General features: G+C 40.5%; 1 protein-coding gene across 1 annotated transcript; it reads left to right on the top strand.

Moving 5' to 3' along the window:
- Positions 1-38: 38 nt before the first annotated feature.
- CEP76 (centrosomal protein 76) lies at positions 39-16,205 on the top strand. The gene is made up of 12 exons (XM_018081886.2): positions 39-116; positions 1,446-1,601; positions 3,185-3,266; positions 3,637-3,861; positions 4,913-5,098; positions 7,232-7,329; positions 7,986-8,114; positions 10,518-10,709; positions 12,626-12,792; positions 13,678-14,011; positions 15,136-15,353; positions 15,745-16,205. The coding sequence occupies exons 1-12, from the start codon at positions 54-56 to the stop codon at positions 15,881-15,883; spliced, it is 1,989 nt and encodes a 662-aa protein (XP_017937375.1). The 5' UTR covers positions 39-53; the 3' UTR covers positions 15,884-16,205.
- The last annotated feature ends 1,966 nt before the right edge of the window (positions 16,206-18,171 follow it).

The following is an 18,171-nucleotide window of genomic DNA, read 5'->3' as shown; positions in this document are numbered from 1 at the left end:
CCGCCCGCGCCCCTCGGAAGGCGGTTGGCGCTGCTTGCCCTGCCGGCTCCGCCATGTCGCTGCCGCCGGAGAAAGCCTCGGAGCTGAAGCAGATCATCCACCAGCAGCTGCTCAAGGTGGGGCTGGCTCTGCGGTGCGGCGCCGGAGAGGCTTCCCTTGTGCCCCGGGGGCCGTGCCGGCTCCCGAGCGGGCGGCGCGGAGCCCCGCGCTGTCACCCGCCCTGTGTGGCGGCAGCGCCCGCTGAGGCGGCGGCGGGGCGCGCTCGCTTTGTTTTCCCAACTTCGGACTCTGCAGGTGGTTTCCAGGCACCGTTGTGCCATTTTCTTGTTGCTTTTTTTGAGCGAGGGTCTTGACGGGGAAATAAATGCCGATGCTGTAACTTATCTATCGCTTGTTGGTACAGTGGTGAATTATCCTCACCTGTCGTGCGGCAGAACGGGGTACTTGGAGCGAGTCCAGAGAAGGGCCGCCAGGTTGATTAGAAGGATGGAGTAACTCTCCTGTGAGGAAAGATTAAGAGAATTCGGATTGTTCAGCCTGGAGAAGAGAAGGCTCAGGGGAGACCTTATAGTAGCCTCCCAGGACCTGAAGGGAGCCTACAAAAAAGATGGAGAGGGACTATTTACAAGGGTATGTAGTGACAGGAGAAGGGATAATAGATTCAAACTGAAAGAAAGTGTCTGTAGATTAGGTATTAGGAAGAAACTCTGCACCGTGAGGGTAGATGAGGCACTGGAACAGGTTTCCCAGAGAAGCAGTGGATGCCCCATCCCTGGAAGTGTTTAAGGCCGGTTCAGTGGGGCTCTAAGCAATCGGGTGTCCCTGTCCGTGGCAGGGGGGAACTAGAAGTAGACGATCTTTAAGGTCCCTTCCAACCCAAGTCATTCTGTGATTGTATTTCAGGTTGCAGCAGCTGTGTCCTTAACATCCTTCCTGTGTGAGAGACAGGTTTATAGATCCATGTAAGTTACACAGCTCAGATGTAGGGCAGACATTCTCAGACTTCCCTTTGAGTGTAGGGGAAGCGTGCAAGGGAGATTTACTACTTTCGTACCTTACCTGCAAGTATATAGAAGTGTATTTTTTGCCCTCAAAAAATAAGAAACTATTATACTAAGACTGAATTATGAGGGAGATGAGAAATTGGAACAACGACCATTTTATAATGGATGGATTTGCAGACCATTTTGTAAGGAAGGAAGTTCAATGCAAAGGATGCTGTCAAAGAGAAGTGAAAATGCTCAGGTTTGGTATGCTTGTGATTTTTTTTACTTGAAGGGCTGTTTTTGTAACACAGTGATTCATTTGGTTAGTTCTGAATAGAACAATATTTTGGTGTAGTTTTTCTCTGTTCCCAGGAGAATTCTTACAGACTTAACAATTAAGTTGTAGCCACTACCATGTAAAAAGCTTGTATTTGTAACATACAGTGTGTTTTCTTTCAGATGGATGTCCATGGGAGGATACGAGAAGTTCTAGCTGAGACTATACGTGAAGAGCTCGCACCTGAGCATCAGCAGCTATCCACAGAAGATCTGATAAAAGCCTTAAGACAACGAGGAATCATTGATGATGTTATGAAGGAACTTAAATTTGTAACTGTGAGTAGCTTTTGAAGAGTGAAAGTATTTTTGCTTATTCCTCTTACTGATGTAGTGGAAATCTGCGACTTCTGAAGGTTTTTAATGGCTTTACTGCTTTGTGACATAATAGTAGCAGGAAAGCTTAATGCATATGCTGAAATTGGTTTAATGATAATACTGCATTGAAAATATTTGTTCAGCTTCGTTATACCTCAAGTACTAGAAGGGAGCATACTTAAGGAATGGCATTCAGCTGAAATGTCATGGTTTGAGACGGCCCCAAAATCCAATTCCCTAGCTCCATTCCCCCTCCCACATCTCAACCTAATGTGAGATGGGGTTTTCCAGACAAAACACACACCAGACTCAAAGTGGGGGAAAGGGAATATATTACAATGACTGTACAAATAAATACCATATCATATTATACACACGATCACAACTATCTCTACCATGACATATGTATTTACAGTGGACCAGATCTCTTCTCCCCTCCAAATAAAAGTCCAGGAGGGAAAGAAGGACAGATCCCTTCCAGTCCTTAAGCAGCAGCATCTTCTGAGGCAGCAGTCTGTCTGTCTTCTCCACATGCAGCAGCTGATAGCTGGCTTTCTGCCAGCACTCACGAGGGAGGTATCCAAACCTCTCTCGGCCCCATCGCCTCACAACCGAGGGGTCTTCCGTGGGCTTCGTAACCCCAGACAAGGTCGTATCACCACGTCATATCACGAAGACACAGGGGGGTCTTCGTGACAGTCTGGTATCTCCAGGAGACTCAGCTCCTTGCAGGGCCTCTGTGCCCTGTCTCTCAGGCTGCCACCGTGGCAGCAGTGCAAGGGGGGGGAGCCAAGGTCAACTCCCCCCGCATTCCTCTGGCCGTCCCGGTCCAGCTCCGGGACGCTCTGAGCTTCTCAGCTCCTCTCTCTCTCTGGTGCTGCATACTCCAAGGCTCCTCTAAAATAGGAGTCCATCTACTCCTCCTTTCTTGGAGGTCTCAAAGGAGTTTTGGGGGGCTGGTACAGTCTTACCCCCAGAACTCTGTCTCTCAGGCTGCTGGCTCTCTCTTCTTCCCGGCTCTCCTTCCAGGAGTCCTTTCTCTGGTGCTGCATGTTGCTTCTGCTGCTCCTTCAGTTCAGGTGTTATCTATCCTGGCTCTCTGCCACCGTTTCTCTGGTCAGTCCCGGCTGCTGCTCTGTGCCCATGGAGAAAAACATCTCCCGGCATAACTACAGGCACCTAGCCCAGCTTTATGCTGTTCCAGGTCCCTGCAGCCCCCCCCAGCCAGGGGCTGGGAGGGCCCAGAGGGCCCAAGGGGCTCAGAGCCCCTTCCTCGTGGCTCTACAACATGGCCACCTCTCCTCCAACAACCAAACTACAACTCTTCTCTTCCGGTGAGCTTGTGATATGTTTACATTTTTGCAGGAGCGCCCATTGGACAGAACTCCAAAACTTCCAGGGGTTTCCACCCCTTGGGGTCTACCACTTTTCTAGCCTCTGGGGGAAAACAAGATTCAAACCATGACACTTTAATTTTTAGAAGACTGTGGTAAGAGCACTGTTGCATCCCTTGACTCCTTAAAAAGTCTTAATTGTGATTCCAGGATGTGAATGAAAAGGAGAGGACTTCAGCTCCAAAACCATCAACACATTTTGTTGACAGAGAACCACCAGTTCTGAAAAAAAGTATGTTTCTTGTTTATTTAAATGTTTGGATCATAGTTTTGAGAGGAATTTGAAGTCTGTGATTTTTGCACTCTGAATTAGTAATCCAATATGAACTGGCATAAAGGTGGATGTTTGCCCTGCTTATTCACAGGAAGTAAATTCATGTAAGCAGCAGCAATCAGTGTTGCATTAAATGTGACTTTTTCATTATTTAATTTATTTTATGTTAAGATAACTTCAATACATTTTAAAAACATTGTCTCCTCAGCACTTGTTTCAAGAAAGTTTCTTTTGTTTCCTGGTCTCCTGTTAGTTACCCGATACTTAACAATTTAAGCTTTCTGAGATCTGTTTGTAGTCTCTTCATTTTTATCGCTACGCTTTACAGCAAACATTGACCCAACACGAAGGTATCTTTACCTTCAGGTTTTGGGTGGAAAGGCTTTTCTGGAACATCTTCAGGAACCAGATCCTCTGCCTGGCCAAATCTGTTCCACCTTCACTCTGTGTTTGCATTTTCGAAACCAACGCTTCCGTTCTAAACCTGTACCCTGTGCCTGCGAGCCAGATTTTCATGATGGCTTCTTACTTGAAGTACACAAGGAAAGCCTAGGTAAGGAATATTATGAGTTTAAAGCTGATGCTGTTGGGTTTTTTTCTGACTTAAGAGTTATTGTGTTTGATGTTATTTAGTGGATTTTCTTCCTGTTTTTTATCGTGTTTTTCTAAGGAAACTGATTGTTGTATTGGGTTGTGCCACTTGTAGATCTTTCTCTGCTCTTGCCTCTTTTCCTTCTCTTCTGCTCTATAATAACTTGAATTTGACCAACTTTATCCAGTGAGGTGATAGTGTCACAGATGTAAGAGATACTAAGGTGGCTGTGGTTTTTGTGAACTTTGTGCTGAAGAGTGAAGAAGAAAAATATAAGTTTGTTGACACATGGAAGGAAAAGCTTCAGTGTGAGTTCAATTTGCCTACCAGCTGGCAGACGCCTGCAAAAGAGTCAGCCATCCACAGCCTGTATTATTGTTCTTCTGTTGGTACCCAGGGAACATGAAATGAGCTAAGTAGGTTGTGAAAAGATTTCTGGATGTTTTCTGAATCCTGTAGAACTGTACGGTGCCTTATGGAATATCATGGAACAGAGAGAAAGCCAGAGTTATTGCAGTTGAGCTTGGAGAAGACAGTAAATTCAACGAAAATCAGATTTAGTTAATTCTGCTGCTCACGGAGCAGTTCATATCACAGAGTCAAGCTTAACTAGAGAGCAAGTTTTTCCTAAATACTAATATTTATTAAGTTGACGTGACACTCCAACTTAAAGAATATTTTTCAGTTGCTTTTACTTAAAGGTGCTTTAATAGTCTTTATTTTCTTAAATGCTAATTCTGCTTTAATTTTTTTGTGTAGCTGAACTGGTACATTGGAATACTCAACTACAAGAACCTTTTTATCTCCTCTGTAAATTAACTGTGATCTTTCTGTATTTCTGTCCTAAGCTTGGTTTGGTTTTAAGATGGGATCGTTGCTTACGTGTCTGGACTCAAGATTTTTCTTTATATTCATTGCATAAATTGCATTTTATTGCCTTTTTTTTTAATTTTGAGGATTTAATTTGGGATTATAATATTTTTGCGATCTTCTTTTGGTTTAATAATGGCAGGTGATGGAAGTAAAATGGTGGATGCAACTACTATGTTATCTATATGTGATCCAGTGCATATGGTTCTGATCAAAACAGACACATTTGGTGAGACCACACTGGTAGCATCCTATTTCTTGGAGTGGCGATCTGTCTTGGCTGCAGAGAATGGCATAACAAATATTGCTGTTGAACTCCTGGGTGTAGGTAAGGGTAAATAATAAACACGATCACTGAAAATCTTGGGTACTGAGCTTGGTTGTAAGCTTAAAGCAGTATTTTTTATCTGGTTCAATTTCAGTTTAATTTGTAAGTATGACTATATAGTATCTTTAGAAAATGTCTAGAAAATTTAATAGTCAGGGTTTTTTGTTACCACGCTGCTAAAAATGAATATTCCAGATCCTGTGTAATGTTGGTCCCAATGTCTTGGAACTCGCACTGCTTATTATCTGCACAATCTAGATAAGGTTTCAGAAACAAACCAGCCAAACAAAAAAGCAGCAGTTCATCTTCAGAAATATGTATCTGACTGGTGCACTGCAGAGTAAAATCTGGCTTGTGTGCCTTTCATAGAAAACTAGCAAGTTCTAGAGAAAGGGATCTCTGCTCTGATCCCATTTATTCCTGTTGCTGAAAGCATGTTTTCTGATGGAAGGGTTGAATGGCTTTGATAAGGTGCTTAGCAGTTAATATACATCTGTATTTTTGTGTATCACGTGTCCCCACTCCCCTTTTCAGGAGTTCCAACCTAAGTTTTTAGGATATTATGATTTAGCGCATAAAGAGTAGATCTTCCGTCACTTCCTAAGGGGTAGCTGTCCCATAGTTTACTAACAGCTACTGAGTCATTTGACTACTCTTTATCCTACTTTTTCTTCCTCTTAGGTAGTTGAGCAGTTCTTGATAGTTTCAAAAGAGATTGAATTATACCTTAAAAATATTCTGAAGATTGGATATGCTATCTAAATTATTCCTGATTGTTATCGCTATTCCCTGCATTCTTTTTAGAGAGCATTTGATTTGGTGCAGTGTTTTATCCAGCCTATACAAATCTAGTAAGTTTATTTGCTACTATGTTCGTTAGCTTCTTCTATGAGGAAAGGCTGAGAGAATTGGGATTGTTCAACCTGGAGGAGGAGAAGGCTTGGGGGACCTATAGTAGCTTTCCAGTACCTGAAGGGAGCCTACAAGAAAGTTGGAGAGAGACTTTTTAGAAGAGCATGGAGTGACAGGGAAAGGGGAAATGGATTCAAACTGAGAGTGGCTTTAGATTAGATATTAGGAAAAAATTCTTTACTATGAGGCTGCTGAAGCACTGGAACAGGTTGCCCAGAGAAGCTGTGGATGCCCCATCCCTGGAAGTGTTCAAGGCCAGGTTGGATGGAGCTTCGAGCAACCTGGTCTAGTGGAAGGTGTCCCTACCCACAGCAGGGGAGTTGGAACTGGATCATCTTCCTTCCAACCCAGGTTCTTCCTTCCAACCCAGGCCATTCTGTGATATTTTTTTTATAATGATTTGGAAATGCATAGCACATAATGGAGCAAGTTAAATCTGTTTCTTATTAGCATTTTTTGAAGTAGTAAAGCATCAATGCAGCAAATCCAGTGCTTTTTCTCCTCTTCTAAAGTCTTGTCATTGTACAAAATGCATCAAGAACATCAAAGCATGCTACCATTTCGGATGAATAGATAAACTGTTATGTGAGGCTTCTACTGCTTGTATTGCCTATAATCCCATCTGTAATCCATTTTGTAATGCTTCTGATTGTTCATGTAATTCTAAATTTTCAGCATTAGGCAAGAACATTAAGTTTGGGGGGATTTCTGGTTCATTTGTTTGTTGTTTTGGGGAGGTTTTTTTATGTTGAATAATCTCTTGGTATGACAGTTGGGGTCCTTTATAATGAACTGTATCTTGGGAAAGATGAATTTGACTTATTTCCAGCTACTTAAATTTGAGCTGCCTGTGTAATCAGTAGGAATAGGTATGTTAACAGTGTGTGTTACTCTCCAATTTGATTTTAGATGCCTGTTCTAAACATTTCTAGAACACCATTTGTGTCATACATCCCAGTACTGGCTGCAAATAGGGCCTTAGATAATTATCTTGGATATATACATCTGTGCTTTTTTTTGTCAGATTATGCTCTCATACAGCCTCATTTGAGTTTGAAATTTAAATAAAGATTCTCATTTTGCCCATATTGAAAGAAGTTTAATCACTTTTTGTGATTATATGTCTAACATTTATTTTAGTTGTTTGCCCCTGCCTGGCTGAAATAATCTAAGTAAATTGAATATGAGAGAACTGATGAAAATTTATTTTTTGGTTCAAAGGTACAGAATCAAGCGTTTCTGTTGGTGTTTTAAACATCAGACTGGAAATGTATCCACAGCTAAATAAGACGCTGTCTTCAGAAATAACAAGTACTCAAGTAAGTAAGTTCTGGGAGGGCTAACTTATTCTTTTTTGGGGGAGGAGGGGGGAAACTCAGTATAGAATTATAGATGCTGAATGCTGTTGATTTTTTTATTATTTGATACTTTTGTTCCCTGTTAAATTTAAATATAATTACTTTTTTAAAACTACTTTGTCTATACTGAACATTATTCAAAATATTACTGTCGTAGTTTTTCTAATTACTTGTATCAAAACTAAGGAGAAAAAATAAAGATGCAATATACCTAATTTTCTTCAGGTAGTATGTTTCTCACTCCCTTTCCCATGTGAAACAATAATTTCAAGTCAGCTATTCTGCTTGGAAAACCCATAAATGTTGGTCTGAAGGTGCATGCAGATATTCTTCTGCACAACAAAATCTGAGCAATCCCTCTGTACATCACTTGAGATGAACACTACTTCAGTCAAGCTTAATATAAGAACCTACAAACAAGAAATGTAACTTAAGGTTTTTCTGAATTGGATTTCCATTTAAAAATATGCAGAATTTGCATGGCGCACTTAAAATAATAAGCTTTATTTTACATATGCCAGAGGTAGTGTTAATGTACTTATTGATTATGGATTGGGGATTTTTTTCCTGTTTGGAATTAGTATGTGTAGGTTTGGTTTTGTTTTTCTTACCTGCAGTTCACTTTGGAACGTCAGAAAACAGCAGAAAAAGAACGTTTATTTCTTGTATATGCTAAGCAATGGTGGAGAGAATACCTGCAGATTAGGCCTACACACAATGCAAGGCTAGTAAAGATTTTTGCACAGGTTTGTAAATTTTACAAATAGACCACTCCTTTCTGTAAGTTATCTTTTTTTATTTTATTTTGAGCTTTACGTGTATGCAGAATCTGAATAGATTTATGATATGGTTACATTCACTACAGAACTACATGTGGTGTGTCGAAAACTTGAGTTTGTAAGGATTGAACTTCTGTTTGTGTACTGAAGCTCAATAGCATGATGCAGACAGAAGGGTTGCTCCAACTACCTCTAATGTATGAGTGAAAAAGCCTGTTTAGTCTTTTCCTTGAATGCTCACAAATAGTAGAAAGTTGAGCGATCTGTGCAAACTATTGCAGATAAATTTTATTCCAGATGAAACGGTTATAAGAAATAGACTTACTAGATGTATTTGAACAGATCCACACAATATCTGAGCTCTGTGTGATCTGTAAAGCAGTCTGTCTGGTTAATGTCACACAATAGCTACAGTCAAAATTATTGCAGTCCAATAAATTACTGTGAGACTTGCTCCTTGGCAATTATCCCTTAGTATGAGGAGTGGTATGATCCTTGTGTGGTAGCCATGTTCCTAGCAGAGTTAATGCACTGTTAACTTCTTATCTCAGAGTAGTGTCCTGAAGCAATCTGTGCCTCCTCTTTCCCTTCAGTGAAGCAACAACTTCTGTCCTGGCTGTACTGGGAGTGTTCAGTAGTGATGTGAACTTCCAAATCCAAGCCAGCAGATGTGCTCCCACTCGGTCACTCTCTCACTCCACCCCATGGGATGGAGGAGAGAATAAAAAGGGCAAAAGCAAGCAAAAATTCATAAAGGTGGTTTAATAATTGAAGGAAAGAAAGGAAGAATAGGAAAACAGTAAGACAGTCACTCACCACCTCCCACGAGCAGGCTGATGCCCTGCTAGTCTCCAAGCAGGGGCAAGTTTAGAAAAAGTCTGTTCCCCATCCCCCCCAGTTTTATTGCTGAACATGGCACTATATGGCAAGGGGTATCCCTTTGGTCAGTTCAGGTCAGCTGTCCTGGCTGCGTCCCCTCCCAGCTTTTTGTCCACCCTGAACCTACAACTGTGTGGTGGCAGAATGAGAAACAGAGAAGGCCATGACACCGTGCAAGCACTGCTCAGCAGCAGCTAAAACACTGCTGTGTTGCCAGCACTGTTTCAGTCACAAATCTAAAACACAGCACCATTGGGGCTGCTATGAAGAAAACTAACTCCCTTCCAGACACAATACAAAGGCTTAAGGGTTTCAGGGCAGGGTATAAAGAGAAACAAATCTGTAATTAAATAGGATGGAAAGTAGGCTCTTGCTAGTTCAGTACCTATAGAGAGCTCATCTTGAGTCTCTCACTGGATATAGCAAATCTTAGTAAAACTGCCCTTAATGACCTTTCTCATTTCTGAGAAAATTAGAATTGTTTGATAACTTAGTTATCATCCAGTTTCATATGAGTAATGCAGAAACAGGCCTTATATATGAAACTGTATTAAAAAATGAATCCTGCTGGGGGGAGGGGTTATTGCTTTCAAGCTGTGAAATAATTTTTAACAGGATTCCAATCAACTTCAAATAAATGCTGCTTTTCTTCCACCAGTTTGCTGGAAAAGCATTACAAAACCTTACCAGGTTTTGTGACTACAGTAAAAATATGAGACCTTAATTTCCTGAAGCTGCAGAGATTTAAAAGGCTTTGATCCCTTTCTAAAATAGATGAGCATAAAAGTACCAATTTAGCTCAGTGAGGAATAGAAGAGTTCTATACTTCTTGAAATGGTTTTAGTAGTTGATAATCATAGTATTTGCCTGCAGCATGTAATAAAACAAAGCTTTTTCAAGTCATCTTATTTTTTCATTTTTCCAAGGAGTTAGAAGTTCTTAGTATTATTGCTAATATTAGTTACTTCATTGTGAGTAGTTTTATTGCTTGTTATTATGACGAGAGGTAGGGAATTCAAATTCAGAAGCAAATAGACACCTTTTAAACTCTAGAATCAGCTGCTGAGTCTTTAATGCTTTTTGAGGGAGTTTGTTTGCTGTGGGATTTGGTGTTCGTGGAGTTTTGTTTTGGCTTGTTTTTGTGCTTGATGATAGTGTGGAAATTGATAGTGGGTGGAGCACAAACAGTTCCTCACATTTAAGAAGATAAATTACAGCCCGTGCTGTTCCTTATGTTCAAACGTTTAGTCCAGAATGCCCTACGAGTGACAGTGCCAGCAGAAAAATCTAACTATTAATGTCTCTAAATGAGTTGCCTTATTGGTCCTGTGTCTTAATTCTGGAAGTATTGTTGTGACTTGCTGGTACTTGAGTGATACTTATTCCAGGGATAGTATATCCCATAGCAAAAAAACAATACAACCTAAGTTAGGATGAATACTTTGCCCTACTTGAGTGGCTGGCCAATAACCCCATTTTACATGTGTTCAGGATGAAAACGGAGTGAACCGCCCGGTGTGTTCCTTTGTCAGACCACTGCGAGCGGGCCGGTTGCTGGACACGCCTCGGCAGGCAGCACGTTTTGTCAGTGTCCTGGGTTACGAGAGAGCTCCCGTCATCGGAGGGGGGGGTGGCAAGCAAGAGCAGTGGTGCACCCTCCTTGCTTTTTTATGCAGAAACAAGGTATGTGAACGTGCTCCTTGTGTGACACAGCAGAGCAGGTATCATATTCGAACTGAAGTCAGTAATTTGAAACAGGCGAGAAATTAATGGATTAAATAAAATTTGGAGGATTCTGTTACAGTAATTTAAGTTCTTTTTAAAGACAGATATTAAATAGTCGACAAGAAGGCTTTGGCACAGACTTCCTTTACTGCTGTAAAGGGGTCCATTTGTCAATACATCTCTGGCAGTGAGTTTGGTTTTCTTCAATTGCATTTCTAAGAACACATATAATTATTCGGTGAATCCCTGCTAGCATGGAGGACTAATGTGCAGAATTCACTGAATTCTTGACTAATCCAGGAAGAGTAGGAAAAGTCTCTTTTGCTGGTTGTGGTTTGTTTTTTGGTTTTTTTTTTTTTTGGTGAGATGGGCTAAAATATACTGACAGCATTTATGTTCCATTTTTTGCAAAACAGGAGTTTTCACTTAATGTTTCAGCCTAGTTCTTGATCTGATACTTATTATATTTATTACATATAACTGTAATAAATGAAACTAATTGTTACTCATTCTGGGTTACAGTTCTTCTGCTGTATGGATAAAAGTAACAGTGATCGTTTTTAATACCTCTTTGAGGTGGTCAGTGCTTTTCATTGCAATGGAGATATTTCTGCCTTCAAAAATAATGTCACTGATGTGTTTGTATTAAAAAGATGTGTTCATGGAAGCAAGAACTGTGTCACAGATTTTAGACCTGTCTCCCAAGACCACAGAACAGGCATTGGCTGTTGTCCCTCAATATCATATGATGCATAAGTACCATATAAAGGCAGCACTGGCTACCCAGTGGCTTTCAGATGGAGATGACAATAGGGACTTCAAGTTTGAGGCACAGAGACAGGTGTTACTTCAAGACAGAGGTAGAAAACTGTATAGAAAATAACTGAATTTAGCCCCTGAGACACAGGCTGGGCCACTATTACTTTTCTTGTGAAAAGTGGTACAGCATTACTAAAATAGCACAGGTTTGTTATGGACTTGTTCAAACCTATTTTTCTGCATATTTCCCTTGTACACTGTGATAGTGGAAGATACACCCAAGAACTCTGAATTTTACATTTTCAATATTGTGAATAGTTACTTGACTAAAGAGCCTTACTCTTCTACTTCTGAATGCTGTGCTTTGTGTTATGAAGCCTCCATTGCATAAGCAATTTTTGTTCTTCCTTTACAGCTAACATTTGTGAAAAAATTAAGAGACAAAGAATATTAGACATTACATTTGGAAATTGTTTTCTGAGAATTATCAGTGGTAGTAATGTGTTTATGAGATGCTTTTCTGACTGAAGGGAAAAGCAACTACACGTGACTTCCAGCTGGTTTACAGTTAGATCTGTGGGGAACCTTGTTTTACCTTTGTTTCATTTGTCAGCTTTGACAGCACATTCAAGGTGGTGAAATAACAGTAGAATTGCATTTTATTAAGTGAGTAAATTTCCTAACTGTGTGAAAATATTTTGTAATTTCTAGTCTTGCCTCGGGTATATTTGCCTGATGTACATTTTTACATTTAATTAGAACATCAGTTTTGTTGTCACAGGTTGATAGATTCTCGTTTTGGGTTACTTGAAGGTGTCTTTATAGTTGTAGGAAATGTTTCCCAGTATTAATCATACACTATATTTGAATAAACTATATAAGTAATCTATCATTACAAGATACATTTTTAACTGATTTATTCTGAAACTAAACTTTAGAAAGCTAAAACTTGTCAAGTTTAAACTGTAAAATCCTGCCTTCTGACACATGCTTTAGATAAACAGAAGAGAAACATGACTTGTTCAACTATTGCTAGAGAAATATCACCACTTTCTTTCTTTAAGGTTTTATCCCTGCTTGATACTCAAAACAGCTTGTTAATATTTACCGTCTAGGGTGACTGCGAAGATCATTCTAACCTTCTGTGCAGTCTTCTTCTTGGGTTTGGGTTGGAAGCCTTTGTGTGTGTTGGAACAAAAGCAAAAGGAGTCCCTCACACTTGGGTAATGACTTGTGGAACTGATGGAACAATTACTTTTTGGGAGAGCTTAACAGGACATAGGTGAGTAAAAGGAAAATAAGAAAAGTGAACAATGTAATTGAGGTTTGCATGGGCTATTTTTGTCGTTGCTTTTTTCTTTTTTTTAATCTTTATACCCTGTCGTTTAATACAGGTGACCTTTGTCTTTGACTCTTTTTCCTGTGTACTGCTTTTCTTGGGAAAAAATAACTGGTTCAGTGTGAGGGGAAATATTTCAACAGTTTGTAATATGGTTTTCAGTGGCTTTAAAACTGTATGCTAACCGTTCTGTGTCTTATGGCAGCTGAAAGCCATCGATGCTATCGCTGCCATTATTTATAAAGGAGATGAAATCTGACATGATTGTTTAGGAACCCTTGTTTTTCTCCTGATTTCATCAGTGAAATCAATGGTACATTACTTTTTTTTCCCCCTGCGGAAATCTCTTTAAGTTCTCTGAGATTTTCTCTTGCTTAATCATTTGAGAAGAGCATGCATAGTTCTTTGGTATTCTAAAGCTTCTAGGACAGGTTATATTCAGTGCTGAAAACAGGCAATTCTGTTTTGCCACTGTTTGTGTATCCTATGATTAGCATTTGAAGATGTATTTCTCCAAATATGGTGACTAGTGGGGAAACTATATGTTGTTATAGTTGCAAAATTTAGTTACTGTTGAGAATCTGCTGGATTAATCAGCTTATTTTTTCTAGATTTAAAGAATAAAAATTATTTATTTTTTCATTGTATATTATACCTCCAAAATGTGGATAATTACTTTTCTGTAAACGAATTAATGCCATCTTTGGAGAAAAAAAGAAATGTGGCTTGTATTTTTAAAGGAGAAGTGGTTATATCTGTCCCCTCTTAATATTTTTACCTTGCCTTGAAATAAGGTGTATTAATAAGAAATTGAATCTTTTTGATTAGGTACATCCACAGACCTATCAACCCTGATGACCCACCGCTAGTCGAACAACCCAAGCCACTGTATCCTTATCGCACAGTAGGTTGTGTCTTCAACCACCAGAATTTCTTTGGGAATTGTCAGCCCTCTGACGCTGTGGACGTCTGTGTGTTTGACCTGCACGATGAATCCAAATGGAAACCCATGAGTGGAGAAGCCATAAAATCCGTATGCCCTCCTGGAGCAACGTCTTCAGTTCCCCCTTTTCCTCCTCTGTGTGCTTCTGCGATAGATGCTGCAGTAACAAGCAACGAGGTGGAATTGCAGCTGAGAATACTGGTCTCTGAACACAGAAAGGTAAGAAAGATTGTCATTGATCTGTCACAGTAATAAAGGTCCACGTGTTAACTGTGTACTTGTTGTGGATAGCCATTTCTTAGTTCACATACTCGTATCTTTGCAATGTGTTTTCCATCAGCTTTTGCAGAAATGTGGTATGTGAAAAGTGAAACAAATGAAGAAAGTGTTTGGAAAGATTGTACTGAGCTGGTTTAGACATCATACTTATTATTTGCAGCGGTGATTTGTAGCCTCACGTGTGGGCTACAAACTGTCTTTGAGTGGTCTGTAAAAGCACCAGGAAAATCTAATGTGTTTGTTAGTGGGCTTTGCCTATCCAGCAAAAATGTTTTTGGTCCCTTGATAAAAGCAGACTTTCATCTTACTCTAATTGCCTTACAAAATTGGAGATATTTCTGGAAGTTAGTTTCATCCTTTACCAGGACTTTTACAAGGTGTGATGTGCCAGAAGTGACTCTTTTCTGTGCTGGATGTGAAGGCGTTGATATTTTAAGTGTCTGTTAGCTTATGTCTGTTTTTAGTGGGGTTTTTGCATTGTTTTTGTTTTTCTCCCCACACAATGCTCAACCTTTGGGGTGGCAAGCAATTATCAGAGTATTGAGTCTCATGCGGTGTTGAATACATACATGGATGGTAAATTTTTCTACTTCTTGGCATTTGTGGGCTGGTAGGAAGAAGGTGCATGTACATGCCTTTGTGTTTTGGGGAGCTGTTGTGCACTGTTTTTTCAGAAAGGGTTTTCCATGAGAGACATTAAAAAAAAGTGAGTTGAATTGTAGTTGATCTTTTCCATATTTTTGCTGTGTATTTGTGCATTTCTTCTTACATTTCATTCAGAGATACTGTAGCTGAAACATCTAACTTCAACTCTGCTGGCTTGAAGTTTTAGTCTAGTAGTCTAACTTCATTCCTTGCTAAATGTATGATACTTTGTTGGTCATGTTTGATTCTTCCGCTTGGTGTGTGAGTCAGTCTACAAATCGTACTGCTTCATGGGTTCACTGCTGTTAACTACCAATTAAAGATTCTTGTATTTATTTGAATCTACTCAGTAGGCAAGCTTAGGCATATCCTAATGTTCCTTCTGCACAGTCGTCATCATTCTGTGACTTGCCTCACAGGATCTTGGCCTTTCTACTGTTTGGGATGACCAGCTCTCCTATGTGTTGTCACCAGCATTAGCAGCCTATGAGCTTGAACGCACAACAGGTGTTTCTGCAGGAAATGAAGAGTTTCAAGATGCCATAAGAAGAGCAGTACCCGATGGTCACACGTTCAAAGGGTTTCCTATCCATTTTGTACACAGAAATGGCAGGAGAGCATTTGCTACGTGTCTTCGGTGAGTTTAAATGTAAAGATTTTTTTTAATAATGAAATTTAAAGAAAGTTAATTTCCTTAGGTTTGAGCTGTAAGAAGAGTTGTATGGTATGTGTAGTGGCTACAGAGCTTTTAGGTTACATTGGTGAGTTCACTGATGATAGACTTCTTGTGGATTAAATTACAGAATGAGAAGTTAATTTGATTTCTTGGTACTTGTTAAAAATGACAGTGGTGGTGTTGTTTTCCTCCAAGGCAACAGCCCCTGCACTATAGAATAATAATATTATTTGTAATGATAGGCTCATGAAACTCATTGTTACTTAAGTGTTAGTCATATTGGAAAAAAATTGCACTATGTAATTGAAAGCTTTAATAATATCTTACTCTTGTTTTTTTTTTCGTCATACAGGTCTCCTTTTTGTGAAGAAATAATCTGTTGTAGGGGAGACCAAGTGCGACTTGCAGTTCGTGTACGAGTGTTTACATACCCTGAATCTGCATGTGCTGTTTGGATCATGTTTGCTTGTAAATACCGCTCTGTCCTTTGAAAAAACCCAAAATTATTCATACATTTTCAGATCTGCAAAATAATGCATGTGGGTATAAAGTTTTGCAATTGAAAACTAGTATTGTCTTTTATATAAATGCCACTGATTTTGAATACCACAGTGTGTGTATTGAAGGGGATTGTGTACACAGTAATGATTGTATTTATAAAGAAAATTTATTATTCTTTGCAATAAAAGTTACTTTTCATAATTATAGGAAAGTGGGTCAATTTACTAAAATGCGTGCATAAAATTCTGGCTTCTCTTTTGCAGTTCTGAATTGGTGTTAGAGTTCATTTAGAAATAAATCTGGTTTACCTCAGCAGAGTAAGCAACTCCATTCTACCTCTCCTTTCCCTGTAGTCTCCACGGTATACTTTGAGAGTGACTGAGATCCGGTAATATTGACATTTAAGCATATGTCCTTTCTACAACAAAAATTTATTTGCGCTTCTGTTGGACACAGCAGTAACTTCTACATTCAGCTTCTGAGAACAGTTCAGTCAGACACAGGTAATCTTGTTAATCTATGAATTTAGTAATTTATGGTTTTGTTTTTTAAAATATATATTAAGACTTGGATACCTGAACATGTGATGGGTTAGATGAAGTGGTGCCTTTTTTCTGATGTTAGCTTAGGAAGTTTCTGAGATAGAAGTTGTAGCCAGGCCATTTTGTTTGGCAGCCATTCGTGTTTTTGTCTAGTTCTGACACTCAGATCTGAACTTAATTACCCATTTGTGTTTTTGTCTGTGTTAAACCTGTGGATGATGATTTTGCTTAGTATCTTTTAGTCTTCATGCTTTGCAAAATGGTAAGCAGTTGGACTTACTGAACAGCTCTATATCGTGCCTCTCAGATTTTTCACCATGTGGACTCCAGGAGACAGCCATGAGGCTGGAAGATCTGAAACTGTTTGGTTTCTTCTGTAGAAGCCATTCTGTGTCTGTGATAGCCCATAACCACCTCCTTTCATTCTACTTGTGTAAGAGAGAGACAACTCTTTCTACTGGTGCTGGAGCAAAAAGAATTAACTAATTCTAGAGAAGCTTGTAGCACCTACAGCAGGAGTGGATGTTGGCATTTTGTGTGTACATTTAATCATCAGTGTGGTAGTGCGACACCGTTTTTGTTTTGTTTTATTTTTCAAGAAGTGTAGCACTGGGGTTTTAACTTGGAGTTTTAGTAGTACATTATGTACTTACTGGCCCTGCTGCTAACTTTACAAATCTGTTTTTGTGTTATCTTTCTTTTTATACCTTCAAAATGTATTCGTTTGCCTGTTACACAGCATACAGGATTTTTTTTCATTGTATCCAATGTAACATGAAAGGCTGGATCCTATTACATGGTGAATATCGCTAAATTTAACAGCGTTATTTAAGTACTAGTTGTATCTTATATACAGCGCTGTATTTTACACACGCGTATGTCACTGCAGGAGGGAAAAAGCTGCGGCGTTTAGAAGAGCTGGAAGTGAAAGGGGATTGAGGAGCGGTAAGCGAAATGGGAGAGCAGCTGACTGGCTGGAGCCGGGCGCTATCCCGACTGTGCGACAGGGGGCACTGCTCCGCGCTGTCCCGTCACACCCTCCAGTCTCATGTGGAGCGGGTGCGAACATCTGAGGGGGAAAATGCTAAAGAGAAAACCACTGCGTGTTCGGTGTGAGTGTTAGGTTATTTAGTCTGGTTTTCTCCTCGTTTACCTGGGGAGAACCTTGGCACGAAGGGCTGTGCCCTTCTGGTGCCCAGGTGTGTTTAGGGGCAGGGACGTCAGTTCCCAGCTGCTTGGAAGACGATTCCCCTTGTTGTTCCCTTTCCAGACTGATGGTTCAACTGCTGCCAGCCTTGCTGCTGCCGAGAATGGAGCTTTCCCGGAGGAAGTGTTTACGTTGGGAGGGCAGACCCTGGGACTCAAAGTAGTCCACCCTCCTGCTGCGAAAGCAGGGTCTGGCTGATACGTTTCGCCGTGTCCGTGATGATGTGGGTTGGTGTCAGTGTTTGACAGTTGGGGTTGCGGGGGAGTTGTTCGTTTCTGCGGGGGTTGTTACCAACACCCGGCGCAGAAAGAGCGGCCCGAGGGTTATGGGATAACACCACACTGCTGTCCGTGTCTCGGGCAGGGGAGGAAGCCCACCGTCTGGCCAGGAGATCCGAGCGCTGCTTGCCGTGGGAGCCCTGAGGGTGAATCCCGCCTTGTCCTTCCCGCCGTAGCGGCCGGCCGGCAGGGGGCGCTGCGGCGCCGGGCGCGGCGGGGGGGGCGGGGACGGGACGCCATTGCGTTGCTAT

The sequence above is a fragment of the Manacus vitellinus genome, unplaced genomic scaffold (genome assembly GCF_001715985.3).
Source record: "Manacus vitellinus isolate BGI_N305 unplaced genomic scaffold, ASM171598v3 scaffold_1_pilon, whole genome shotgun sequence".
NCBI classification, from domain to species: domain Eukaryota; kingdom Metazoa; phylum Chordata; class Aves; order Passeriformes; family Pipridae; genus Manacus; species Manacus vitellinus.
The sequence above is the reverse complement of the archived record's forward strand: the minus strand, read 5'-3'. Positions and strand labels throughout refer to the sequence as shown.